Source organism: Megalobrama amblycephala, linkage group LG22, assembly GCF_018812025.1.
Source record: "Megalobrama amblycephala isolate DHTTF-2021 linkage group LG22, ASM1881202v1, whole genome shotgun sequence".
Classification (NCBI taxonomy): domain Eukaryota; kingdom Metazoa; phylum Chordata; class Actinopteri; order Cypriniformes; family Xenocyprididae; genus Megalobrama; species Megalobrama amblycephala.
In genome coordinates this window covers 18,058,287-18,086,135 of record NC_063065.1, presented here as the reverse complement: position 1 = coordinate 18,086,135, position 27,849 = coordinate 18,058,287, and the positions used below count along the sequence as shown (strand labels likewise).

The 27,849-nt window shown below is 36.1% G+C and overlaps 2 protein-coding genes across 12 annotated transcripts in view; both read left to right on the top strand.

Moving 5' to 3' along the window:
- relch (RAB11 binding and LisH domain, coiled-coil and HEAT repeat containing) overlaps nt 1–8,037 on the top strand; it is a 63,696-nt gene extending 55,659 nt beyond the window's left edge. For all 11 annotated transcript variants that reach the window (XR_007182429.1, XM_048174067.1, XM_048174065.1 and 8 more), the window contains 3 exons: nt 1,505–1,593; nt 1,883–1,953; nt 7,422–8,037. Coding sequence is in view for 10 of the 11 variants with exons in the window: in XM_048174067.1 (XP_048030024.1) it covers nt 1,505–1,593; nt 1,883–1,953; nt 7,422–7,542 (281 nt within the window). In the remaining variant the exon portion in view is untranslated. The remainder of the gene's footprint in view (nt 1–1,504; nt 1,594–1,882; nt 1,954–7,421) is intronic.
- Nucleotides 8,038–12,602: 4,565 nt separating this feature from the next.
- Nucleotides 12,603–27,059, top strand: tnfrsf11a (tumor necrosis factor receptor superfamily, member 11a, NFKB activator). Its single transcript, XM_048174774.1, has 10 exons — nt 12,603–13,071; nt 17,397–17,469; nt 17,824–17,949; nt 18,036–18,182; nt 21,022–21,106; nt 21,489–21,565; nt 22,029–22,133; nt 22,226–22,275; nt 22,347–23,049; nt 25,394–27,059. Exons 1-10 carry the CDS (start codon nt 12,997–12,999, stop codon nt 25,678–25,680), a joined length of 1,728 nt encoding a protein of 575 aa, XP_048030731.1. The 5' UTR covers nt 12,603–12,996; the 3' UTR covers nt 25,681–27,059.
- Nucleotides 27,060–27,849: the final 790 nt, after the last annotated feature.

Sequence of the window (27,849 nt, the reverse complement as noted above, 5' to 3'; positions counted from 1 at the left end):
GTCCTGTCTGTGTTTTGAGGTTTTGCAACATGATCAATATGAGGTTGAGTCTGAATCAGTGGACTGTATACTGGTGTGTATGCACTCTAAAAGTGCAAGTCATTATGGGTAGTTGTAAGGGGTTTAACAGTGCAGATTTCTCACGGTTCAGTTTATATCAAGTTTTGTGGTGGTCATGGTTGCGGTTTGGTCAAGATTAGGGGTGCACTTATCATGAAGATACCGATAGCTGATATTTTAAAGGGATAGTTAACCCAAAACTGAAAATTCAGGGTTTTCTTTTTCTTTTCTTTTTTCCTGCTGAACACAAAAGAAGATATTTTGAAGAATATGGGTAACCAAACAGTTGATGGATCCCATTTGGCTTCCATAGTATGGGGGAAAAAAATACTATGGAAGTCAGTGGAGTCCATCAACTGTTTGGTTACCCATATTCTTCAAAATATCTTCTTTTGTGTTCAGCAGGAAAAAAGAAATTCCTACAGGTTTGGAACATTTTGAGGGTGAGTAAATGATGACAGAATTTTCATTTTGGGGCAAACTATACCTTTAACTCTGTCTTATTATTAAATTATAATTTATATAATATATTGGTATATGTGATATAATTGTCATGTATTCAGAATAATTATTTGGTATATCATGTAATTAATTAAACTTTCATAGAATAACAGCCCTAATTGCAGGTTTATTATAGTTTTAAATTATTTTTATTTTTATTTTATTTTAACTTTTTTCACTCTGTGACTTAGTGTAGTTTTACACTAGTGTTCAGTGTTTTATAGTTTTATTTAATTTTTATTTTAGTTTTAGTATTTTTGTGCTGTTGTGTATCAAAAAATCAAATTAATTTTAGCAATTTTTGATTTGTTTTAATTTATTTTCATGTCGAATTTTTCATATATTATATTATATTATATTATATTATATTATATTATATTATAACCACAGTTATTATTATTAAATTACAGTTTATGTAATCTATTGGTATATGTGATTTAATTGTCATGTTTTCAAAATAATGAATTAATTAATTGGTATGTCATGTAATTAATTAAACCTTCTTTGAATAACAGCCATAACTGCAGGTTTATTATAGTTTTAAATTATTATTTTTTATTTTATTTTAACTTTTTTCACTCTGTGACTTAATGTAGTTTTTCAATATTTTACAGTTTTATTTAATTTTTAATTTTAGTTTTTGTGTTTTTGTGCTGTTGTGTATCAAAAAATGAAATTAATTTTAGCAATTTTTGGTTTTAATTTATTTTATTTTCATGTCCACATATATATTATATTATATTATATTATATTATATTATATTATATTATATTATATTAATTATATTATATTATATAGAAATGATTTTTGTCAACAAATATTAATTGTTAATAATCATAGGATGAACAGAGTTTTCAAGTATGTGTACTGAACCGTGGAAGGGAAGACGTGTATATTTTACAGGTATGTTTGGCATTGCCTTTTCTTAACTCTGGGGATTCAGTTATTTCTGAAGAACTTATGGTGAATCATTTCCTCCCTGGACTGAGATGTTTGAGGACAGATATGGAGCAGCTCTCTCCTGAGCATGAGGTATTAATTCAAACATTTAAAAAATGTCTTTCTTCTTCATGTCTACATGACATTACTACAGCAACCACCCATAATTCCTAATTAAATACAGACCCATAACATTGTGTCCTTAGCCAGGTCTAGTCTTGTCACCTTAACGTTTTTTACACTGCATGTCACATAACCCAATTTCTATTTATTTAATTTCCTTCGCCTAGTAATGTCCAGCTGATGTGCGTGTGTCTGTGTGTATGTCAGACTTCCCAGCAGTGCTCTAAGAATACATCCTCTTTTCCCGTTTGTCCTTCAGGTTATTCTCAGTTCCATGATAAAGGAGTGTGAAATAAAGGTGGAGAACAAAGGCATTGGAGAGGCACAAGGGTGAGAAGACACTTTCTTTCATTCATTCATAGTTGGCTCATCATGTTTTGTCTTCTTATTTACTGTAAATGGAGCCTCAAATCACTACATGTCAGTTGGAAATCTAATAAATACAGCGTCTACTTCTCCTGTTTGAGTATAAATAACCCCTGGCCACAAAAAGTAACAAGCGAACAAGTGTTCATTCAGTAGCAGAGGAAAAACAAAGTAATTTCACAACATTTCTCCAGTACACCTCCCCAGTCTTACAGTACTCAGGAAGGTTTTTTGCATGCTAATTTCCTTAATTTATCTGTTTTGAGTTCAGCTTGGGTTTGATTCAGTCTCTCCACTGCTAGGATAGTTCCCATCAGGCATTGCAGGCCACTTGGCTTAGCCACATGATTATTGCAAACCCGCTCCATTCATGCTGTGCTGCTTCATATTACACTTTTAGCCATCTGTGTAAAGCTAAATTCACTCATACAGTTATTTAACTCATTTTTCCACTCAAATTTGGGCTTTTTTCATATATAAAAGGTAAAAAAAATTGCAGGAAATTGATTTTTATTTGCTTAAGTGTGCAATTTGGAAGAGTTGAATGACTCTAGATGTAGTGAAGAAGTGAGAGGGTATTTACAGTCAGATTTTTTGCTTGCTAAGGACTCTCTCTAACTGTAGGTTTCCTAAATGAAACTTACCCAGCTTGCGAACACGTGTGGCACTCTTTAAAACCTTTAACTTAAAGATGTGGCTTGATCATAAACAGCACTTGTCGTCTTAATTTCACAGTCGGTATCTTAGCAACGCTTCCAGTGGTTTTGTTCCATGCCTCTGTGAGATATTTATAAATGTTTGAACTTTATAACTGCAGTGAAGTCTATCATTGCAACTGTCACGAGAAGTCATGATACATCAGTTGAATCTGCCTCTCACAAACGGTGTGGGTTGTGAGTTATCCAGGATCTTTTTATATTTAGTTAGTTGGGAGGGTGACAATTAAGCATGATTGTTTAGGGGGTAAGACATGGTTATTATATAGCTGTTATGCCTGTTAGTACATGAAGTGTTTGATTTATAGAATTTTTGGTGTTTTTAACCACGTTTGGGAACGATCATTAAACAGAGGTGGGGTTAAAATCTTCTATTCATCAACAATAATTATTGCACGATCTTGCAAATTTTTATTCACGTCTGATTGGCCAATGGTTAAGGTGACAATTAAATTCATCAAATAATCCTGAAAAAATGCACAAAAATATTAAGCAGCACAACAAATGGTTTTCAGCATTGATGATAATAAGAAATATTTCTTGAGCACCAAATCAGCATATTAGAATGATTTCTGAAGGATCATGTGACACTGAAGACTGGAGTAATGATGCTGAAAATTCAGCTTTGTCATCACAGGGATAAATTACTTTTTAAAATGTATTAAAATAGTTATTTTAAATTAATATTTCACATATTACTGTTTTACTGTATTTTATTTTATTATTTTTTTAATAAAATAAATGCAGCTTTGGTGAGCATGAGAATTTTCAAAAACATTGAAAACTTTTGTGTATAATCAAGTCATGTTTTTTCTGTTTTGCATTAAGTAATTACAAGAAAGCATGATATTTTATATTTTTTATAATATATTTAATAATAACAATTTATAATATAACAATAAATTGTGATAAATCTTTTATTTTTACAGAAATATTTTATTATGCAAATGAATAGTTGAATTAAGAATGAATTAAATGAAACAGTCTGATTAACGGAAATGAATCACACTTATATGTTTGGAATCAGTTCTTCTAACCCTAAAAGATGGAGTGTGTAGCTTTTCATTTCTTAAACAGCCATGTAGGAGGACACATCATGGCCATATTCCAGGATGACAAAGCCAAGATTCATCAGGCTCAAATTGTGAAAGAATGGTTGGGAGGGAGCATGAAGAATCATTTTCAAACCAAACCTTAAAGGATTAGTTCACTTCAGAATTTAAATGTTCTGATAATTTACTCACCCCCATGAAATCCAATTTGTTTATATCTGTCTTTCTTCAGTTGAAAAGAAATTAGGGTTTTTGAGGAAAACATTCCAGGATTTTTCTCCATATAGTGGACTTCACATGACGTAGGCGGAAGTGCAAAGCGAACGTGCAAAGATTAAGCTAAACTAAGCCAAAAAAAAAAGGTAAAACAATAATGTCTGATGATTTTGAAGTTGGAAGAGAAAAAAAAAGAGTTTTTTTGTCCTACTTCGGTACTTCCGCCTACATCACGTATGACCTTTTCAACGTGATTATGTAATGCGTGGCGCATCGCAGAGCAATGCAAGATGAGCATTTGTGGTTAAAAAGTATATACATTTTTATTGTTTTTAGAAAATGACTGATTGTTTCACTAGATAAGACCCTAATTCCTCGGCTGGGATCATGTAGAGCAGTGGTTCCCAAAGTGGGGGTCGCGAGACAGCAATGTAGGGGTTGCAAGATGATTTCCAGAAATTAAAAAAAAAAAAAACATTAACGATTTAGAAATAGCATATTTTATCAATAATTGTAACAAAATACTAAAAATAGTAGTTAAATTTAAAAAAAAAAAAAACGCAAATAAATAAGCAATCAACCTTTCGATTTTCCTTCCCCTCGACCGTGACTCCTGAGGTGATTACGACAGATTAACGACATATTAGCAACAGCATCAGTTGCAGCAGGTCAGTTTACAGCATCATGTTAAACATTCAGACATGTGCACGTAGGTAATTCTTTAGGCTTTAAGCTTTGGATATTATTTTTGTCGAAATGAAACGTTGGTTGATATCGACCAAAAAAGACAACACAGGGAGGCGGAGAAGCACCACCGTCACGCCTTTGCAGTATGATGCAGCACGCGCTGTTGTGTTTTCACATATGCCGCCTTTGCAGTGCGCAACTGATCTGTGGCTGTATATCACAAACAATACATTTACTTATTTTTATTTCAAATCCAAAAGTTGTTACTGAACATGGCGTGTCAGCATTGCGATTCTCTTTGTATACAATATAGCCTATTTCATAGATGTCACGTTTAACGCACTACGTTTTATTAATTTCATTACTTTATATTTATGTAAAGTAATACTTTATATTTATATTATGTTGCTCACACAAGTGGCAAAACATTTAAACAAGCTTTATGTTAAAATCACAAGCATTTTAAAATAAAATAAATAAAAACAGGCGACTCTCGTTTTTTTCTTTCCTTTTAAATCTTTTTACAAGAAATCCCTCAGGTCATAAATAACTTTGTTTATCCACATTCACGGAGAGACGAGTGCTATCGTTTATGTCTCCTTGTTCACCTAAATGCCTGGTAATGTGTCCGTTTCCTTGCTTTACCCGAGGCAAAAAAGCCATGTTGACTGTGTAACAGAGACTTTAAATGATATGCATCTATGGTGAAATTACTAGTTTTTTTTTTTTTTTGTCAATACACTCGGCGCATAAATGATCGCTGCACTGCTGCAAACGCACCACTCCTGGAACGCACTGCCGGGCCGCATCCGCATGCAGTGTGAACGCTCTAATCCGTTAATATGGGCACGGAAAAAAATACGCACTGCAAACAGAGTATGTGTGAAACAGACGTTAGTGCGTGTGCGCCATTGCGCACAACGTTTGTATACTTTAAAGGTGCCCTTGATTCAAAAATTTAATTTACCTTGGCATAGATTGTTAAATAACAAGAGTTCAGTACATGGAAAAGACATACAGTGAGTCTCAAACCCCATTGTTTCCCCATTGTAACAGTTACGTAACAGTCGGGGTGTACGCCCCAATATTTGCATAATGCCAGCCCATGTTCCCAACATTATAAAAGGCATTAGACAAGGGCAGCCAGTTAACGTCTGGAGCTGCACACAGCCGAATCATCAGACTAGGTAAGCAAGAACAACAGCGAAAAATGGCAGATGGAGCAATAATAACTGACATGATCCATGATAACATGATATTTTTACTGATATTTGTGAATTGTCTTTCTAAATGTTTCGTTAGCATGTTGCTAATGTACTGTTAAATGTGGTTAAAGTTACCATCGTTTCTTACTGTATTCACGGAGACAAGAGAGCCGTCGCTATTTTCATTTTTTAAACACTTGCAGTCTGTATAATTCATAAACACAACTTCATTCTTTATAAATCTCTCCAACAGTGTAGCATTAGCCGTTAGCCACGGAGGACAGCCTCAAATTCACTCAGAATAAAACTTTAACATCCAAATAAATACTTTACTCACATAATTCGAAGCATGCATACAGCATGCATGACGAACATCTTGTAAAGATCCATTTGAGGGATATATTAGCTGTGTGAACTTTGTAAATGCGCTGTAATATAGTCGACAGCTCATGTGGCAGGGAGCACGCGATTTAAGGGGGCGGCGCCAAGTGTAAATCAGTGCATTGTTAATGATGCCCCAAAATAGGCAGTTAAAAAAATGAATTAAAAAAAAATCTATGGGGTATTTTGAGCTGAAACTTCACAGACACATTCAGGAGACACCTTAGACTTATATTACATCTTGTGAAAGAACGTTCTTGGGCACCTTTAACCACCTCCGAGGATAGTGGGGGTTGCGAGTCACTGGCATAGTTATTTTGGGGGTCGTGGGCTGCCTTTGAAGCTGCACTGAAACTGCAATTTGGACCTTCAACCCATTGTATCCCACTGAAGTCCACTATATGGAGAAAAATCCTGGAATGTTTTCCTCAAAAACCTTAATTTCTTTTCGACTGAAAGACATGAACATCTTGGATGACATGGGGGAGAGTCAATTATCAGGAAAGTAAACTAATCCTTTAATTTCATTGAAAGTTTTTGGGTTGTGCTGGAGTAGACTTTACAGGGTGCTCACCTCTTGCATTGTCAATACCAGATCTTGACAAAATATTGATGCACCACATAGAAATAATGTTATAATCACAGCAATAATGATCCAATCATAGACTCTTTAAGTATTTGCTTATTTAAATCCAATTCCAAACATTTTTTTTCACATTATTAAAAAATATTTACAGTGTGACTGAAACAATCTTTGTCATAGAATACACACAGTTTGAACGTTCTTGTTTCTGTTCATTTATTTTCAAGTTCTGAGGAGAATTATCCATTGTCACTTTTAGTATGGCTATAAAGGCTATATAACAATCAATGCTTTTAACATTAAATAAAGCACATAATCAGTACCTGAGATTATCATTGTCCTACTTTGTATGTTGTTCCAGCGGCAAAGTCGAAGAAATGGAAAGCATTTTTAAAATGTCGCTCATAGCATTTGCTGTCGCAGCTGGTTAGGGCAAAAACTCTGATTTATCGTGGAAAAGTTACCTTTTATTGTGGTGTGGCATCAAACGCTGGGTGACCAGGGTGTCCGAGTATCATCCTCCCTCTCAGTACCCAGTGCTTATACGACCCTGGATGTTCTAACCCTTAAATGCTGTGCCGTCCCCTTTCAGATCCATCTCTATTGCAGCGAGTCTGGTGGGCGAGGACGCAAAGACCAAGTTTCTAAGTAAGATGGGCCAGCTGACCACCTCAGGTGCCATGCTGGCTAATGTTTTCCAGAGAAAGAAATGAGAGCTGCTTGGGTGTTTCCATGATCCTCCACTTTCTGGGATCTCCTACTTGAAGTCAATCGTCTGCCTTTCTTTTGTTCGTCTTTGATTTGATAGGCTATATTTTTAACATATTTATGTCTTAAATTTATTCCAGCCTCCAAAGAAATTTGCACTCATGTTTCAATGTTTTCCTTTTTTTATTTCGATTTTATTTCATAGGCTTATTTGCATCACTACATTTGTTTTTGGTTTTTGACAGTATGAACTTTATGAAATCAGAACAATGATTCCTTCCTTGTCAAGTTGTCTTTTATGTGTTGCTGTGTCTCTGGAGAAAATTTTCTATAAGTGTGTAAAATTGTCCAGGGTTTTGTTTCTCTTATTTTGGATATGCTCCAACAGTAAATAACTGTAAAATACAGTCAATTGAGAGAACAGTACCCAATATCATGTATATTTGAACATTCGTGTCATAAAATAAATAAAAAGCGAAGACCACTTGTGTACTTATGTACTTCTGATTCTGTGTGTTGTCTCTTGAACACTCTCTAAGATTGCCTTTTTAGATGATTTTTTTGCTTTCTCAGACATCTGGCTTGATGACAATCATAATAAATCTGCACTCAAGTACTTCTGATACAGCAAATCAGTAGCGCATTGTTTGTTCCTCATGTTATCTGACTCAAAGGTTCATATCAGTTTATACACAGCACGTCCCTATGCAACTGAACTGTGCCGCATATTTTAAACTTCGACAGGTGTTACTACAATAAACGCGTGGCCTTGAAAACCAACAAAAAAAAAACTTAAACATGTTTTTCCTCCACATTTGGAGAGAAGGTTTCAAAGTTCAAGGCACAAGGATCACATGGTCAGCATTTGGCGGGAGAAAATACTGGCACGACTCTACAGAAGCCTTTGTGTAGGAATCATTTATTGACTGAAGGAGAATGAAATTTGCATATTTTAATCTTTAACTTTTCTGTTTATCCTTATCACAAGCATAACTTTTCTCCTTGCAATTCATAGTAAAAAAAAAAAAAAAACCTAAAAAAGCAGCAGAGCTCATATTTGCATAAAATATTTTCTTTAGCACAAGGTGACCTGCGCATGATTTGGAGCTGATCTACAGTAGTATATGGAAATTTCATCAGCAGGGATAAGTTACTCATGACAGCAGGGCAAGAGTTGAGGATTGTGAGTCAGACGTCAGGAACATTTCCAAATCCGGAGAGAGTGGCTGCCTAAAACCACGGGAACATTCTGCCTCTCCGTGTTTTTATTCCTGTTGTGCTGTTGACTGAGTGCATAACAAGATGGCAAACAGGAACTAAAAAGCTTTGAGTTCTGGCCAATATGCGACCAAATTATGAAGTGAAAGGATTTGGAGAGTGCCAGGTTCAGCCTGGGTTCCTCTCCTAAAGTTTGAAAACACTGGCCCAATTGTGACTGAATCAAATATACGTTTTACGGTTGTGAAGATGTATTTTATCCCGCCACAACAAAATAGCAATTGTATTTATTTGCTGGTTGATATGGCAGACCGGCCTGGACTCGCTTGTCCCAGGGAATGGAGTTAATGTAAGTTATTGCTCTGGTTAAAAAACATTGTATATGGAAGCCTATATTTCTGCCACATATGAAAAAGAATGATTCTGAGATTAAAAAAGATAAAATTATAGTTTACATTGCAAAAAAATCAATTATCAAAAAAAGCAAAATTATGTCATTATTACATAAGTTGAAATTGACAAAAAGTCAAAATGAGATGACATAATTATGACAAAGCTGAATTTATCTCATAATTTCAGCTTTGTCATAATTATGTCATCTCATCATGTAATAATGACTTATATTTAAATATAATAACATTTCAACATTATAATTGATAGCTCATAATTATGCATAGTATCTTACAGTAATTTTGACTTGTCATAATTATGGTTTTTATTTCATAATTGACATCTCATAATTATGCATAGTATCTTACAGTAATTTTGACTTGTCATAATTATGGTTTTTATTTCATAATTGACATCTCATAATTATGCATAGTATCTTATAGTAATTTTTATTTCATAATTTCGACTATCTCATAATTTTGACTTTCTTAGAATTGTCATTTTTGACTTTTATCATAATTATGAATTAGTATATCATTTCTGTTTTTGTCATATGATTTTTATCATAATTTTGACTTTTTAATTTCAACTTTATCTCATAATTGTGACTTAGTATATAATTATTTTGTCCTTTTATGCCATAATTATGACTTTTTATATTCTAATTTCAATTTGTCAATTTTGACTTGTAACTCATAAATATGACTATATCATAATTTTGACATTTTATGTAATAAATTATGAGTTTATGTCATAATGATTTACCAAAATGTGACATTTGATGACAGATGCCCTCACAGTGATGTCATTTCCTGTTCTATGCTTTTATATTGTTTGCACCACACAACTTTGATTTGGTAAGCAAGTTTCTGGGAAAAAAAAATGTATGGCCCCTAAAAAAGAAAAAAAGAAAAAAATAGTTTGAATTGAGAACATATTCACATCAGGTTGGGTTGGTTGAGTGTTGTTTTTGTTTTCAAGCTAGAACAATCGGTCTATTATGATATTTCTACAACTGCCTGACATAGCAGCTTTGAAAAGCCTCCAGGAATTGAGGACACCAAGTACACCTGATTTGCATGCGGGGTGGTGCGGTAGCTGGAGAGCGCATGGATGCCAAAACATGCCCTTGAGCTTTACTGATGACTGTTATTCAAAGCAGGCACCTTTGGCTTAAAGGAAAAGACACGCAGCTTTGTGCTTGAAAGCGAGAGGATGGTGAATTAGTGAAACTTCTGGCAATGTTTCAAACACCCCCACCTATGTCCCCAAAGCATTGCTATCTGCCCCATTTACCCACTAAGACAGATGCCAAGTGAGCAATTATGAGTTGACAGTTAAGCAAGATAAGAATTACAGGCAAACAACTCAGTTTCACATTAAATAAAGTAACCTTCTGCTCAGAGAGGCCACACACTACTTAAATCTGATTAAGACCATGAGAAACATTAATCATTTAACTAATATGTTATTGCTTTGAGAATGTCAGGACCACAAAACTAATCTGGAGAAAAAGTGCACAAAAAGTTTCCTTATCAGTGACGTGTGACAGGTCTGTCAGAAACAGGATTTAGGTAACTCCTAAATACTTGCAAGTATGAGTGGGTGGTTGATTATGATTTCACTTTTTTAACTTTAGTTAGTGTGTAATGTTGCTGTTTGAGCATAAACAACATCTGCAAAGTTCAATGCAAAGAGAGATATTTTCTTTTACAGAAATTGCTTTTTAAGGACTACAACAAACGGCTGGTAGGGACTACAACAAGCTTCTTCCTGAGTTAGTGACATCACTAACCCTAAAATGTACATAAACCCCGCCTCCGGAAGCATGCAACAAAGGGGGCGAGGCCATGTTAGGCTGCTTTAGAGAAGAGGAAGAGTTGTTGTAGAGTAGAGTGTTGTTAAGGCCTTTGCACACTGAGTCCGAAAATTTCATATGCGTTTTTTCGTATTTATGATCTTAAAAATTCATCACGCACAGAGACCTTGCACACTGAGTCCGATGCGTATTAATGAATACGTTGCGAAAAATTCGTAAAACAATACAAAATGGAGTCTTCAAGCAGTGAGAATTAGTTGTCCTTCTTAAAAGGAGAGAAATATCGGGTCCATCCAATCTCGAGATTGCATAGAGAGAAAGAGGAGATCCACCTCATCAAGGAGCTGCGTGATTATCCCGAGCGTTTCAAAGTTTACTTCAGGATGTCAGTGGCTCAGTGTGATGCTTTGCTAGTGATACTGGCACAATCTGTCTTTTATATTCTGTATCTTTGTATTCTGCACTTTGTTTGTCATACAGTGCTGGCGTTTGCTTGTACGGTGGCTCTAAAGTGTCAAAACGTCTCTCAAAATGCGTGCCACGGTGGCGAAAAACGCAGAAAATCGAACCTAATCCAAATTTTTTTTGATGGGCGAAAGTTTCGGAGGCAGTTTGCAAACGTGTTCGTCGTATTTATCTTTTAACGTGCGAAAATTTCGGATGCGAATTTTGGACTCAGTGTGCAAAGGCCTTTACCATCATTTTACGCGAGAGTGCTTCACAAACGAGGGTCAAATCAACGCTGGATTAACACAAGATTAACATGACAAAAGATTACCACTAGCACATGCTAGTTGGTGAGCTAAATCCACTCCACAGCAACTAGCCTACATAAATTTATCCACTAACCGTTCAGAAACGTCCAGATGCATTCTAAAAGTTGTAACTTCTTCCTGAGTCTCTCCTTCAGTGTCCGACTCCGGTTTGAACAATGTAAGGCTGAACAATCATCATTTTGGCTGCGTGAGATTCTCCAGCTTTGTTGTTGTTGAGCAAACCGAAGCGTGAGCTGTTAAAGCTCCGCCCTCTTCTGTAAAGGGAGCGGGGAGCAGCAGTTCATTTGCATTTAAAGGGACACACACAAAAATGGCATGTTTTTGCTCACACCCAAATAGGGGCAAATTTGACAAGCTATAATAAATGATCTGTGGGGTATTTTGAGCTGAAACTTCACAGACACATTCAGGGAACACCAGAGACTTATATTACATCTTGTAAAAGGGGTATAATAGGACCCCTTTAAGGTTTATTTACTGAAATTAATGAAAAAAACAGTAGATATTAACTCTTTCCCCGCTATTGATGGAATTTTCTGGCTTTCCATGTTTTTTCCACAGTTAAGCGGTGTTATGCAACTTCTGAAAGAAAGCAGAAAAAAAGAGGGTGCTGTTTGTTTTTGGCGTTTGGTGGCTGTCTGTCTGTCTACTCTGCATAGACATGATGTCTTTGCTCTGAGGTATGGGAATACATGTTGGCAGGCAGGTAGGACATCTTATCATGCACTCAGACGGAATGTAATGATTGGACGAACATTTTTTTAGGTTTATTCACCACACTGAAATTGGAATGGCAAGTCAAGTCTGTTGCGTTAGGATACAGTATTCCAGCATTGAGCTCTGTTGCATGAACACTAGCAAATATATCTTCAAACTTTGGATTAATGGGGTTTTCACGGTTCAAAATAATTTGTCTAATCAATTTGTACTGCTCTTCGCACCTGAAGTGCTACAGAATTGAACGACATGATTGTCTATGAACGTCACCCCGTTAACTACTTTGATTACGAGAACTGGGAGGAGCGTGTAAGAAACTAAGTAGCTTCCACATGACTGTAGTGCAGTGGAAACAAGGGAGAGCAGCAGTCGAGGCGTGGGTGAGTGAACATCATGGGACATGCTCTCTGGGAATGAGCTACAGCAGTCTGGAGCTTCATCTCTTCATCCCAGAGCGCGCAGACGTCTGCTGCTGATCCTCATTGGACAATACAACAATAGTGAAGCTGAGATTACAGAGTGTTTTAAAGTTTAGAATAATGAGAGTGATTTTTTCAGCTAGTTGGATATTTCAAGGATGGATCACACACTTCGTTCTTGCTCTATGCACGCAGGTATGTTTTTGCGAACGAACTTTATTTTTGAATTGCACAGGATTACTAGCCTATAAACCTGGAATTTATTTATTAACTTCTTAGTTTCACCACAATGCCAAATTGCCTTATTACACTCTATTCATTTCAGCACTTTGTTGCGGAAATGTTTTGTGTACATTTAGATTCGTGAACGACTCGTTCTTTTGAGTCGGACCTTTGCAGTGACTCTCAAAACCGGTCTGATCGCTTCGTTCGATCTGACTGAATCAGCCCAAACGGTTCTCGTGTGTCAACAACTGAGCTGGTCATTGAACCGAGAACAGTTTCTGCTTTTCGGAAATGTCTTGTTTGTAATGAGCCAATATTTTGTAATGTTAGAGCACTTGGTGTGAAGATTTGACTGAAGTATGACGCAAATGTTACAAATAAAACACAATGCACATTTGTGACTTTATTGACAGACAGTTTTATCAACACGCACACGAAACGAGTTGGTTTTAATAAATATCATTTTTCTCAGTCAAGTGATTTATATGAATATTAACATTAATGTAAATCATTTAAATATAATATTAATTGTGGATGCAGCAGACTAAACTGGGACACATTAATTACAATGAAGTCCAAATGATGATGCGATTACGCGATGAAACGAGAATTTATGAATTGTTTTGTTTTTAACAGGTTCATTGAAATGAACTGTTCGAAAGAACCGTTTCGCGGAAATAATTTAGATATCCCATCACTAACTCAAAAGTGAATAGACCTAGTCAAGACATTTTTAGGACTGCGTGGCGCTCACGTTGCCCAAACAGTGCTATCTGCTCACTAGGTTTTGAGACACATCCACACTTCCCTGACAAGAGCAGATTTCTGTCAGATAATGGCTTTTCTGCACTTCTCCCTGAATTGTTGCACATTTCGAGGGGAACACCCATGTGGATATTTCTGGGATTCTGCTTTTTTCATGGTTTTGGATAGTCTTCTTAACCATAAGTGTGAAGTGTGTGGGTTTTTGTTATTAAGGAATCAATGGATTTTTCCTCCAAATGTAAATTTGATGCTTATCATTACATTCCCAGGGTTAAAACTCCAGCACAAAAACTGCATTTACAAATAACCTTTTTGATTTAATTAGGCTACAGGATTAGGCCCATGTAAACAATAAGAAAATATTGGAATTTTACAACATATATCTGTATTCTGGTTTGTGAAATGAACATTTTACTGATCCTTTTTTTTTTTTTTTTTTTTTTAGTCGAAGCCCATTTTCATTCATTCATTCATTCACCGTTGTCTTTCTGAGTTATCTAATGTCCTGTCTGGCCAAAAGTTTTAACATGGTTTCTGTTGCATCACGCGCAGGCCTGAACTTGTGATTGCCAAGTTTTAGAGTTATGAAAGAAAATGTCAGTATCTGGAAACTTAATTCTGGAAATGGTGCTTACCTCTTTCAACCTTCCATACAGAGAAGTATTTTCTTCAGATGATGGACTTGACAAGTATTTTGTTAAACTAACTTAATTCTGTTCAAATACATTTATTTTATTTTATTAATACACAGTTTTAGCATATAGTAGCTTTATGATTGTCAACTCATGGTTATATTTTTCTTTGCATTAACAGAATTAATGCAAAGCAATGAAGTGAATCTTTAGAACTGTATATGCAGCTCAGCACGACGAGATCCCGTGAGAAAAGATTTCTCTGTGTCCGGTGCATATTTTCTAACATGTAATTTTTCAGGGCGTCACTGACCATGATATTATATATTTAGTCAATGAAAATATGTTGTGTTGCCTGAGTATAGCCTTACATTCAAATGTAGAGGATCAGAAATGAACTCTAAACATTCCTTTGGTTTCCTGTGTTTTTTCACATGCGTCCATCAAAAGGCCTTTAGGTTCTTCAGCAGTGGTTGACAAACCCTCAGAATCACATGTTTAACATGTTCAACGTCTTAACAGAAACAATGAGGAGATTATTTTCAAGTATTAAATTTATTGTGCATGTTTCAAATTGAAAGGTGATTTTCATTTCATGGTTTTCATTAGACACACCGTAGCAGAAGTAAATGACATTATTTAACATTGAGTTGCATGCAAAAGGACACAACCTGTTTCATCATTTGAATAAATTTGGGTTTTTCTTCCTGATTTTTTGTTATAGTGAACTGTACTAGTTACTTGTTGTGACAAAGCTTGTTGTCGTCAACAAATCTGATAAGGATTATTTCCCCATGAATTTCCATGATACCTGTGGATTTTTCCCACTGATGGATAAATCCATTGATCCTGGTTATATAGGAAAATATTTGCTTCTGTGTTTTTTGTTTTTTAGGAAAATGTCTGCTTCTGTGGGTTTTTTTTTTTTTGAGTTCTTGTTTTAGAGAGATAAAGAGAGCATTCATAATTAATAAATCGTCTTTTATAGTCCCCAACAAACATTATTTCTCTTCCATTTCTTGCATTTTGGCTAGAATACAGAAAACTAATGGTTTGCCAGTGGTGCTGATTTGAAGGCATTTTATTTTTTACGGTGCTGTGCAAAAAAGCATTATTTCTACCTATTTAAGAAGCACTTAATACTTCAGCCAGGTCCTTTCCACCTCTACCGAGAGCCCAGTATGCTGAGCTTGGCACTGTTTTCTTTTTATTGTCTTTTATATGAGTGACGGCCGGATTTTCTCAGATTTGCACTGAATTAAAGGATTGCATTTAATTCTGCCCTGCTGTTAAACCGTGGAATGCCTTTGTGGTATCTGGAGGGATGTGGGTGTTTTTTTTTTTTTTTTTTGCTTTTCATCTTGTTTTTTTTTTTTTCTTTCTCTGAGTTGGGCAATACCCCCCTCCCCCTCCACCCCACACACACACACATACACATACACACACACTCTCTCTCCCACTCTCTTTCATTCCCTGATGCTTTTACCACTCAAATGATCATTATCCCTTAAAGATTCTCATTCTGAGAGCCAATGTTTCATCAGGCCAAACTTTGTGTAGTTTTTAGTTACTGTATAAATCACCCAGCGGACTAGAAATACAATGACCCCCAAAAAAGTATTTGAATGCTTATGCCACACTTAAAAATGCCTGAATGCCATTGCATCAATTATGAAATAACCAACTGGCATGTATTTTAAGAAAAAAAGCATAATTTTTTCAAGAAAGTCATTCCACAATAGTAAAATAATAAATGGACTGTTCAAAATAAAATTAAACTTGAGGGGAAATTACTTTAAGTAGACTAAAAATGACCTTGGGACCCATTGGTTATAAGTCATAAACCTAAAATTGAAGATTGCAGTTTGTTTTATATTAGAATGGTATGAAAATATCAGCAAAGAACATACACTATACCATTCTTAAAAGTTAGATTTTGAAGGGTTAGTTCACCCAAAAATGAAATTTCTGTCATTAATTATTCACCCTCATGTCGTTCCAAACCCGTAAGACCTTCGTTTGTCTTCGGAACACAAATTAAGATATTTTTGATGAAATCCGAAAGGTATCTGACTCCTACATAGACAGCAATTTAATTACCTCTTTCAAGGTCCAGAAATGTACTAAAGACATTGTTAAAATAGTCAGCGTGACTGAGCCTGTGTTCTGACGTATAACCTGGAAGCGCTGAACGTAAACAGCATAGGAGAATGCCACAGCAGAGAAGATATTGTTGAATAAAGTCATTATTTTTTTGTTTTTGCACACAAAAAGTATTCTTGTCACTTTATAACATTAAGGTTGAACCACTGTAGTCACGTGGACCATTTTAACAATGTCTTTAGTACCTTTCTGGACCTTGAAAGTGGTAATAACATTGTAATATACCTCTCGAATTTCATCAAAAATATCTTGATTTGTGTTCTGAAGATGAACAAAGGTCTTACGGGTATGGAACAACATGAGGAGTATTTAATGACAGAATTTTCATTTTTAGATAAACTAACCCTTTAAGTTTGGGGTCGGTAAGATTTTTTTCATGTTTTTGAAAGAAGGCTCTCTTCTGCTGAATTATTAATTTCTTAAAAAATAAATAAAAAAAATCTTACTGACCCCAAAATTCTGACAGTGTAGTGTAAATGTAATATAAAACTGAAATATTTTGATTATTGCTCTTTAATTTGTTGCGACGACACCAGATCTGATCTTTTAACACAATTTACTCATATTTTGATTACCTCTCTCCCATGAGATGTTAGTAGTTATCTTTGTTGCTGTTTATGTGATATGTTGTTCATTCAGTCATTCAAAGTGACTTAGAAATGAGGAACATCACAAGCATTTTATCATACAAAAGCCATCATGTTTGTTTAATTATTGTTTATCACTTCATTTCAGGCAGGACTGGCCATAATCTGCCAACAGAACGAGTACGACCACAATGGGAGATGCTGCAGAAAATGTGAACCAGGTGAGCAGTAATACAGACTAGTTAATTATACTACGGAGAACACACTATAAAAACAATCCATTCATTCATTCATTCATTTTATGGTGACAACAACTGTGAGTGAAGCTGATGTCTGGGAAAAACAAGATCAGGTCTAAATCTGCTGGTTTTTCCCATTTGAAAAGCAGAAGGATGAGAGAAAGAGGAAGAGGCCTATACACACCCACATGAACCATAACCTACAATGACTTCCTTCTACTATACAATTCAAAATATCATCTTTTTTTGCAATATGTACTCACTGACTTTTTCAATGTCCAAAACAGCAAACCCATTTTACATCTTTAGTTGAGCAAGGTTTTCCTTTGAATGCAGGAAAATACGTTTTTGCCCATTGCGACGGCAGCTCGAGCACAACGTGCCTTGATTGTGGGCGTGATGAGTACCAGCCGGACTGGAACAGCGACACTAAGTGTGTTCCTCAGAAGTTCTGCGACGAGGGTCAGTGTCTCGTAATGCGTGTAAAGAAAGAATATTGTTTGATTTTGCATTATTTCTTAACACCTGCCACCAATCATCCTCTGCAGGTAAAGGATTTAACCGCACCCGTCCACACAACCCCACCGCGGCTGAACCGTGTCTGTGCAAGCAGGGGTTCCACTGCTCTCGGATCAACTGCGAGTACTGTGAGGCCATTGAAAAATGTCCTGCGGGAAAAGGAGTCGTGATGGGTGGTAAGAGCTTGTGGTGACTACACAGAGTTCTAGATTTGCTCAGGAACATGTTTATGAAAGTTTCTTATTCTGGTGAATCTCGAAATAAGGGATAGTTCACGACATATAAAACATGAAGGTGTGCAGATGATGACAGAATTTTCATTTTAGGGTGAACTATCCCTTTAGTAAGATTATTCAGAAGTTTAAAGTGGGAGACATTAATCACATGCCTTATAGATAGATGAAGTATACCCGTAATTGAGAGTGCAGTAAATCAGTGGCTGTTCCAGCTCTGTGGTTTTGAGCACAAGGTTTAGTGCCAAATGGAAAGGAACATTATAATACAGTTCACAGAAATGAATGTGGACGCAGTGTAGTTTACATTTCATCATTAGTATCTTGACATTGACACTGTAGTTAAAATTAAAAGGCATCACAAGACTTTGTGTAGATTAGAGGATCTATCTATCTATCTATCTATCTATCTATCTATCTATCTATCTATCTATCTATCTATCTATCTATCTATCTATCTATCTAAATATAATTGTCTGTTTGTCTGTCATGTCTACTGTCGTACTATCATTCTGTCTGTTTATCCATCTATCAGTCTGTCTGTCTGTCTATCTATCTACTACTGTACTATCTCTATCTATCCTATCTATCTGTCTGTCTGTCTATCTGTCTCTGTCTGTCTACTATTTTACTATATCTATCCTATCTGTCTGTCTATCTGTCTGTCTATCTGTCTTTCTACTATTGTACTATATCTGTCTGTCTATCTGTCTGTCTGCTGTCTACTATTGTACTATGTCTGTCTATCTGTCTGTCTATCTGTCTGTCTATCTATCTGTCTGTCTGTCTACTATTGTACTATATCTATCTGTCTATCTGTCTGTCTATCTGTCTCTGTCTGTCTACTATTGTACTATATCTATCCTATCTGTCTATCTACTATTGTACTATATCTGTCTGTCTATCTGTCTGTCTGCTGTCTACTATTGTACTCTGTCTGTCTGCTGTCTACTATTGTACTATGTCTGTCTATCTGTTTGTCTGTCTACTATTGTACTATATCTATCTATCTATCTATTGTACTATATCTATCTATCTATCTATCTATCTATCTGTCTGTCTGTCTGTCTGTCTGCTGTCTACTATTGTACTATATCCATCTATCTATCTGTATATCTGTCTGTCTGTCTACTATTGTACTATATCTATCTATCTATCTATCTATCTATCTGTCTGTCTGTCTGTCTGTCTGTCTGTCTACTATTGTACTCTATCTATCTATCTATCTATCTATCTATCTATCTATCTATCTATCTATCTATCTATCTATCTATCTATCTATCTATCTATCTATCTATCTATCTATCTGTCTGTCTGTCTGTCTGTCTGTCTACTATTGTACTATATCTATCTATCTATCTATCTATCTATCTATCTATCTATCTATCTATCTATCTATCTATCTATCTATCTATCTATCTATCTATCTATCTGTCTGTCTACTATTGTACTCTATCTATCTATCTATCTATCTGTCTGTCTGTCTGTCTGTCTGTCTACTATTGTACTATATCTATCTATCTATCTATCTATCTATCTATCTATCTATCTGTCTGTCTGTCTGTCTGTCTGTCTACTATTGTACTATATCTATCTATCTATCTATCTATCTATCTATCTATCTATCTATCTATCTATCTATCTATCTATCTATCTGTCTGTCTGTCTGTCTGTCTGTCTGTCTGTCTGTCTACTATTGTACTATATCTATCTATCTATCTATCTATCTATCTATCTATCTATCTATCTATCTATCTATCTATCTATCTATCTATCTATCTATCTATCTATCTATCTGTCTGTCTACTATTGTACTCTATCTATCTATCTATCTATCTATCTATCTATCTGTCTGTCTGTCTGTCTGTCTGTCTACTATTGTACTATATCTATCTATCTATCTATCTATCTATCTATCTATCTATCTATCTATCTATCTATCTATCTATCTGTCTGTCTGTCTGTCTGTCTGTCCGTCTACTATTGTACTATATCTGTCTGTCTGTCTGTCTGTCTGCTGTTTACTATTGTACTATATCTATTTATCTGTCTATCTGTCTTTCTGTCTACTGTTGTACTATCCCTATCTGTCTATCTGTCTGTCTGTCTACTATTGTACTATCACTGTTTGTATGTCTGTCTATCTATCTGTTTGTTTACTATCATTCTGTCTGTCCTCTAACTACTATCATTCTCTTTCTGTTATCTATCTGTCTGTCTGTCTACTATCATACTATCATTCTGTCTGTCTGTTTACTATTGTACTATCACTGTCTGTATGTCTGTCTTATTACTATCATTCTGTCTGTCATCTATCTGTCTTTTTGTCTACTATCATTCTGTCTTTCTGTTATCTGTCTGTCTGTCTACTATTGTACTATCATTGTCTATCTATCTATCTATCTATCTATCTATCTATCTATCTATCTATCTATCTATCTATCTATCTATCTATCTATCTGTCTGTCTCTGTCTACTATCATACTATCATTATGTCTATCTGTCTGTCTAAGCATTTATAATATTTCCAAAGCATATTCACTGCTTACAGAACAAAATTAAACAGGACAATGCAATCGAAATTATACAACAGGAAGTAAATAAGATGCTAAAAACAGAAATACAAATGAGAAGAAAATGAGTAGGAAAAATAAAAAGGAAGTAAAGTTACTACCTAGATAGGATAAATAAGAAAAAATTGTGATTAGCTTTTAAACGTGCTAATTTTTCTGAGTCTAAGTCTGTCTGTCTATAATCCTTTATCACTCTCTCTTCATTTTAGAGACTGGCAGAGCTTCCTGTGTGACTTGTCAACATGGATTTTTCTCAGAATCTATGTCAACAGAATCCTGCAAGAAATGGACAGAGTGAGTATGCCTCTCTTAAAAAGTTGATACAATAACAGCTCAATAGGTTAACAACAGTTGGGAGTGTATGCCACAAAGATGCCTGTCCTCTGAGTCACACATGTAGATTTATGCTTTAACAGGACTCAAAGTCACAGCTCTTATTCTCACAGGCGTTGTTTGTCTGGGGAAGGTCTCAGGCATGCTCTGTCATTTTTTAAAGCCCCCGCAGTCTTACCGCACTGTGGTATTATGATTAATTTCTCCACCACTTCCCCTAGAAAGAGCCCCTTTTCTTTCTTTCATTTGTGGTTACTCTTAGAAAAGAAAATTTGGACTGATCAAATCAGAAGTGGCCAGGCTATTTGACTCTTTTATATTGATATATCTAATTCTCTTCCAGTTGTAAAGCTATCGGCAAGACTGAAAAACAGCCAGGAAGCACTCAGACAGATGTTGTGTGTGGACTCCATTCTCCTGGTAGGTTATATAAAAATGTTTGGCCTCACAGTTATTGATCATACTCTACCATTTAAAAGTTTGGAGTTGGTAAGATCATTTTATATTTTTGAAAGAATCCTCTTATACTCACCAGAGCTGCAAGTATGTGATCAAAAATACAGTAAAAACTGTAATATTGTGAAATGATGTCACATCCTTTAGAAACTATTGCACCAAATCCTTGAAAGTGCTTATTCATTTTTTTAAGGATTCTTACTGACCCCAAACTTGTATATAATATATGTGCTCAAAATGACTAGGAAGCCATGTTTTATGTTATTGCTAATGTCTGGTAGGACTAGTCTGGATGTGTTTCTTTGTTGCTCAAGCAGTTTCGTCTCTCATCCAAGAACAATAAATGTGATTGAGCAACAGAGACAAATTTTACTAAGCCCTCTATGATGAATAACTAAGAACCTTCACAAACCTTAAATGTCCTCAGGTATGACACCCTGGGTGCTGGTGGCCATCCTCTCAGTCATCATCGTGGTATCTCTGGTCGTTCTCTTCTTGTTTTGCTGCAAGGATAAGCTGAACTTCCTCTCAGGTAAATTTTGTTCAGGGTCATGTTTGTTTGCTACAATTTGTGGTAGATCCTTGTCTATGTTGTTGATTAAAGCTTATTCTCTGACACCACAGTAAATCTACGCACCTGCGTCCAAAACCTGAAAGGAAGTAGGAATCAAGAGGTAAGTAATAATATCTGAAAACTTGTTTCAAAACCCAGCGATGGAGACTTACCAGTCCTACTTTCTTGTAGGAAATTGTGACTTCATACCACTGTAGAAACGGTCTACAAACCCACCCTTTAATCTGCCAAGAAAGAACCCCTCCGGAGTCCCTGTGTCCCAGCACCAAATTAACCATCCCAGAAATGTCTACTTGCACAGACCAAGACCAGGACCGAGCCGAAACCTCGTCGGGCAGCTCCAGCGTGGACTCCGGATGTGGGCCGTCGTCCCCCCTGTCAGGCAGCTCCTGCAGCTGTGTGCTTTCCATGAAGGAGCCCATAGAGGTTGGAGAGAACGAGGACTGCAGTCAGCTGGTCGCCACAGGCCTGGCGTCATGCTGCTCCTGCAGGACAGGGGACGCCACAAAAAACGTGCAGGTTATCGGCCTGAAAGAGCCTCTGCTGTGTGAGAGCTGCTCGTTGGACGGCCTGCCCGCCTGCGATTATGTGGATCTCCAGCGCTCGCAGGAACTCTATCTGGACTACAGCAGCCCTGCTGGCAAGGAGGCCATGTCAGAGATGAGAGGGGTCTACGGGGACCGAGGTGTGGTCGAGGGGCTGTACAGACAGAACGAACCTTGTTGCTGCAGCATAGACTCCACCACCGTTCCTCCTTTGCCGTCTGTCAGTGCTAATGACCAAGGCCTTTCACTGATCCACAGTGATGACCACAAACTGTCCGACCCTGACGAGGAGTACCAGAACCAGTGCTCAGATGCCGCTCTCACATCTGGTAAGACATTAACACATGATAAGTTGTCTGTGCATCTGAGGTATTTGAAACTGTTGCTTCATAGTTCAGTACACAGGAATCTGTTAAACTCATTTAGCATGTTTCTGACAGATTTAAAAGCACTGTCGTGCGATACTATTCCATTTGGATAAAAACCGTATGATATGATGAAAGATTGGAAATCATCAAAGTCATGACCTCTCAGTAATAGTGGGTCAAAATGCAGTGTGGCAATCATTTGGGTTTCAGTGCTTTGATCATGAAACAGATGGCCGAGTTAACATACTGTATCAGCTGATGTTTTGCACTGATTTACTCACCATATATTGCATTTCTAGATTATTGGATTTATACGTAAAACCTTTAAAGGGTTAGTTCACCCAAAAATGAAAATTCTGTCATTAATTACTCACCCTCATGTCGCTCCATTAATTACTTACCCTCATGTCGCTCCGATTGCCAAACACTGCTTCATTAAGCTTCCAAGCTTTACGAATCTTTTGTTTCGAATCAGTGGTTCGGAGCGTGTATCAAACTGCCAAACTTTGGCCAAACTACCAAAGTCACGCCCCCCAGTGGTGAACCATTGAAATTTCAAAACACTTATGATGTAACGAAGCCTCGTTTACTGAAATAACGTGACTTTGGCAGTTTGATACAAGCTCTGAACCACTGATTCGAAACAAAAGATTCGTAAAGCTTCGAAGCTTCATGAAGCAGTGTTTTGAAATCGCCCATCACTAGATATTGTTGAATAAAGTTTTGTTTTTTTGGCGCACAGTATTCTATTGCAAATCTTAAAAATATACAAAACATGCTATAAATGTATATATATATATATATATATATATATATATATATATATATATATATATATATATATATATATATATATATATATATATATATATATATATATATATATATATATATATATATATATATATATATATATATATATATATATATATATATATATATATGTATATGTATAGAGAGAGAGAGAGAGAGAGAGAGAGAGAGAAACAAAGACGATAGAATCCAAGGACATGATAAATTGATCAAAAGTGACAGTAAAGACAAAATGTTACAAAAAAAATTCTATTTCAAAAAATGCTGTTCTTTTTAACTTTCTATTCATCACTGAATCCTGATAAAAATGCATCACAGTTTCCACAATTATTACTACATTGATAATAAGTGTTTCTTGAGCACCAAATCAGCATATTAGAATGATTTCTGAAGGATCATGTGACACTGAAGACTGGAGTAATGATGCTGAAAATTCAGCTTTACCATCACAGCAATAAATTACATTATAAAATATATTAAAATAGAAAACAGCAATTTTAAATTGTGATAATATTTCACAATATTTCTGTTTTTATTGTATTTTTGATTTAAAAAGTTGTGAGCATATACCCCCCCCCCCCCCCACACATATACACACACACATATATATATATATATATATATATATATATATATAATTTTTTTTTTTTTTTTTTTTTTTTTATATAAATTATTATTTAGATGGATTTATAATCATAAATATTGGCAAAATTAATTTTTCCATTTCAATAATGTTATTTCACAGACAGTGTCTGTTTCACTCGTATTCCATCCTATTGTTATTAATTACACCTCTGCAAAGGAATTAAACAATGTATACATATGTAGTTCATTAGTATTATTCAGTCATTTCTTATGTCAATACCAAGAAACCTGAACACTATAACATAAAGCATCACGCCTTGTAGTAATAATTAGACCAAGCACATTCAGGTCATGTGCATTCCAGTAAGTTGTGTTTGTGAAAATATGGCAGGCAGCCACTGCAAAGAGTGGGAGTAGGGCCCATAATGGACCAGCGGCAAATGACTAAAAGATGTGTGAAATGTGAGTCATTGATAGTCTGTGTGTATATTCGGAGGAAAAAAAGGAACCATTATAATCTGCCTATGTTGAATTTTTAAGTGGAAGGAAGCTGCTTTGTTGCTCAAAAGGGATTGACACAAAAACAGCGGTTTTTGCCATGTTATGTGACATTATTAGCCTCGGTTCTAATGTAGACTATTTATGTAAACCATCAAACGTCTAAAGTAGTTTTCACACGCAGCTACAAAGCAGTTTCCTTGTACGACTAAATAATATGGTTACATTAGTATGCAAAACCCTGTAAAACATTAAAACTATAATAACTATAATAGTATATCAACTAAAATAAAACAGGTGTTAATTTGTCTCCAGGAAAGGAATGAATATTTAGTTCATGGAAATATTGCGTACTATTTCTGCCAGCTTCCGCTAACCCCAGTTCTGATGCTTTGCCTATTTTTGTCAGGTCAGGTGACAGGAAACAACAACACTACGTTTATCTCCAGCGGGCAGGTGATGAACTTCAGCGGCGAGGTCATCGTGGTCTACGTCAGTCAGACATCACTGGGCAGCAGCGGGGGGACAGACGAACCCTTCAGCTGCCCGGTTCAGGAGGAATCTAATGAGGACAGCTTTCAAAGCGAGCCCAAATCTAACACAAGCACAACACCGCAGGCCAAGAGCAGAAGCGGACACGTGGAAAAACACCTGCCCGTACAGGAAATGACTAACGACTGGTCCTGGCAGAAATAAAAACAGTGCAAACATTTCCTACTGGACTGGAATATACTTTTTTTTAATGATTATTATTGATTAATGTTCTCTGTCAACTAGAGTGCTATTTCGTGAAAAATGCTATGCATTTGTTGACCTACGTATTTATATCATATAAATTAGGTAATTGTCAGCTTTGAGAGGATTTCTCTGGTGCGGATGCTAATGATCTGATGACAGTAAAAGTCAAGAACATTCCAGAATGTCTCACTATCAGACAATCTCTATTGTTGAAGAGCCACCTAAAGAGTGGCTTGGTGCGACAAGAAGCCAAACTCAGGCCAAAGACGATGATAACACAGCCAGAGAAAGCACAAACGTAGCCACCAAAATGCAAGCTTGATGTTTTTCGATGTCCCTTTCTCTTGGCCTTCTCTAGGGCTTTTCACCCTAGAAATAGTTAACCCTGGGTCATTCTAAACCCTGGTAAATGGAACCCTGGGTTATCTTTATTCACGTTTCACACTGCTCATACTATACCCGGGGTTAACACTTAATCCTGGGTATTCATAAACTGCCGTTTCACACTGCACATTCCTAAACCCCGGGTTAAAGTCCTTATTTGCTTATTTGTGGTGTCGGTGTTTCTGATTGGACAAACGCAGCACGTGACCTGTTTACGTTAAGGCTCTAGCACTGCGCGTCCTCATTGCTGACTGTAATATCAAGTTTTTTTTTTCTGAATGAACTATAAAGGTAAGAATGACGGTCTCTTCTTAACTTCAATTGTCGCGTTTTTTTATCGCCGTTTGACATTTTTCCTATCATACGAAGAAACGACTGTTTATATACATTTCGCGGTGTTTCCATGACTGCCTAAAGCGCGTGAAAATAAGGCACGCGATTGGTTGTTGGTTGCTAAGCATCTTTTTGTAACATTAAGCGTGGTTTCACACTGTACAAGTTTCCCCGCATCTAAATTAGAAGTGTAAAACGTTTTGTTTTTTTACCCGGGGTTAAAAGCGGTGTTTAGAATGACGATAACCCGGGGTTAAACGCAGTGTGAAAAGCCCTTAAACTGAACTATCGCACCGTACCTCATGGCAAGAACCGTTTTAGGCTGTTGTTAAATCTCAGATTAAGTTAGTAACATGGAAATGACAAATTGGGATGTTAATTTGTGGTGTTTATATTTTTAAAAAACAATTTGTAAATGTTAATCTTTCTTTTTTTTTGTTATTTATCGTGCCATTTTTGTGCCGCAAACCCGACAGGTCAGTCTGACTGGAGCAGAACGTAATCACGGACATTATCCACAAGCATTAATGTATATAGTGATTGAAAAATCAATGTTCTGATACATGAGTAGTGATTTTCTCCACCCATTACTGTAAATAAAGCTTGTTTGTATGAAACAATTTATTTCCCTTAAATGAGTGTGATGGTATGAGAAAGGTATTTGGTTTAGTGATAAGCAGTGTTTATTGCTTGTGCATCACTAACCGCATGTGCGGTAAAACCTCAGTATTCGAGTAAAACCAATGTTGACAGAAAACCTTTATAAATAGCTGTGAATCGCTACCAGCTGTCGCGAGCTCAATGCAAACATATACTCACAAGTACAGTGTTTAGCCACATGAGGTGAGAATTACACCAAAGGCTGCTGGATGTTTAGCTGTGATTGGAATAATCACAGCTCTGGGATGGCAACAGAAACAAACACTGAAAATTGTTGTTGAGTTCTGTCTGCCAAAACAGGAAGTTATGACTGGTTTTAATGTGGTTCTGCTCAAGGAGCCCTCAGGCACATTTTGGTGACTGACTCGTGACTAACAATGAATGTTGAATTGTCCTGCCATCTAGTGGACTGCTATTGTAATAGACTAATGTTAGGGATTTGACGAAATGACGACGGACCCCTTTGCCTTCCCCATAATAAAAAGGCATTTTCAACCTTATTTTTCAGGTAAGAGTGGGAGCGGCCATTTGTAATTTTAATGTGTCTGGCTTCCGGTGTCATTCACTTCCAGTTATTTTAGCTGTACAAAAAACGGCTTGTTACAGGGTTAGTTCACCCAAAAATGAAAATTCTGCCATTTATTACTCACCCTCATTAAGTTCCACACCAGTAAGGCCTTCATTAATCTTCGGAACACAAATTAAGATATTTTTGTTGAAATCCGATGACTCAGTAAGGCCTCCATAGCC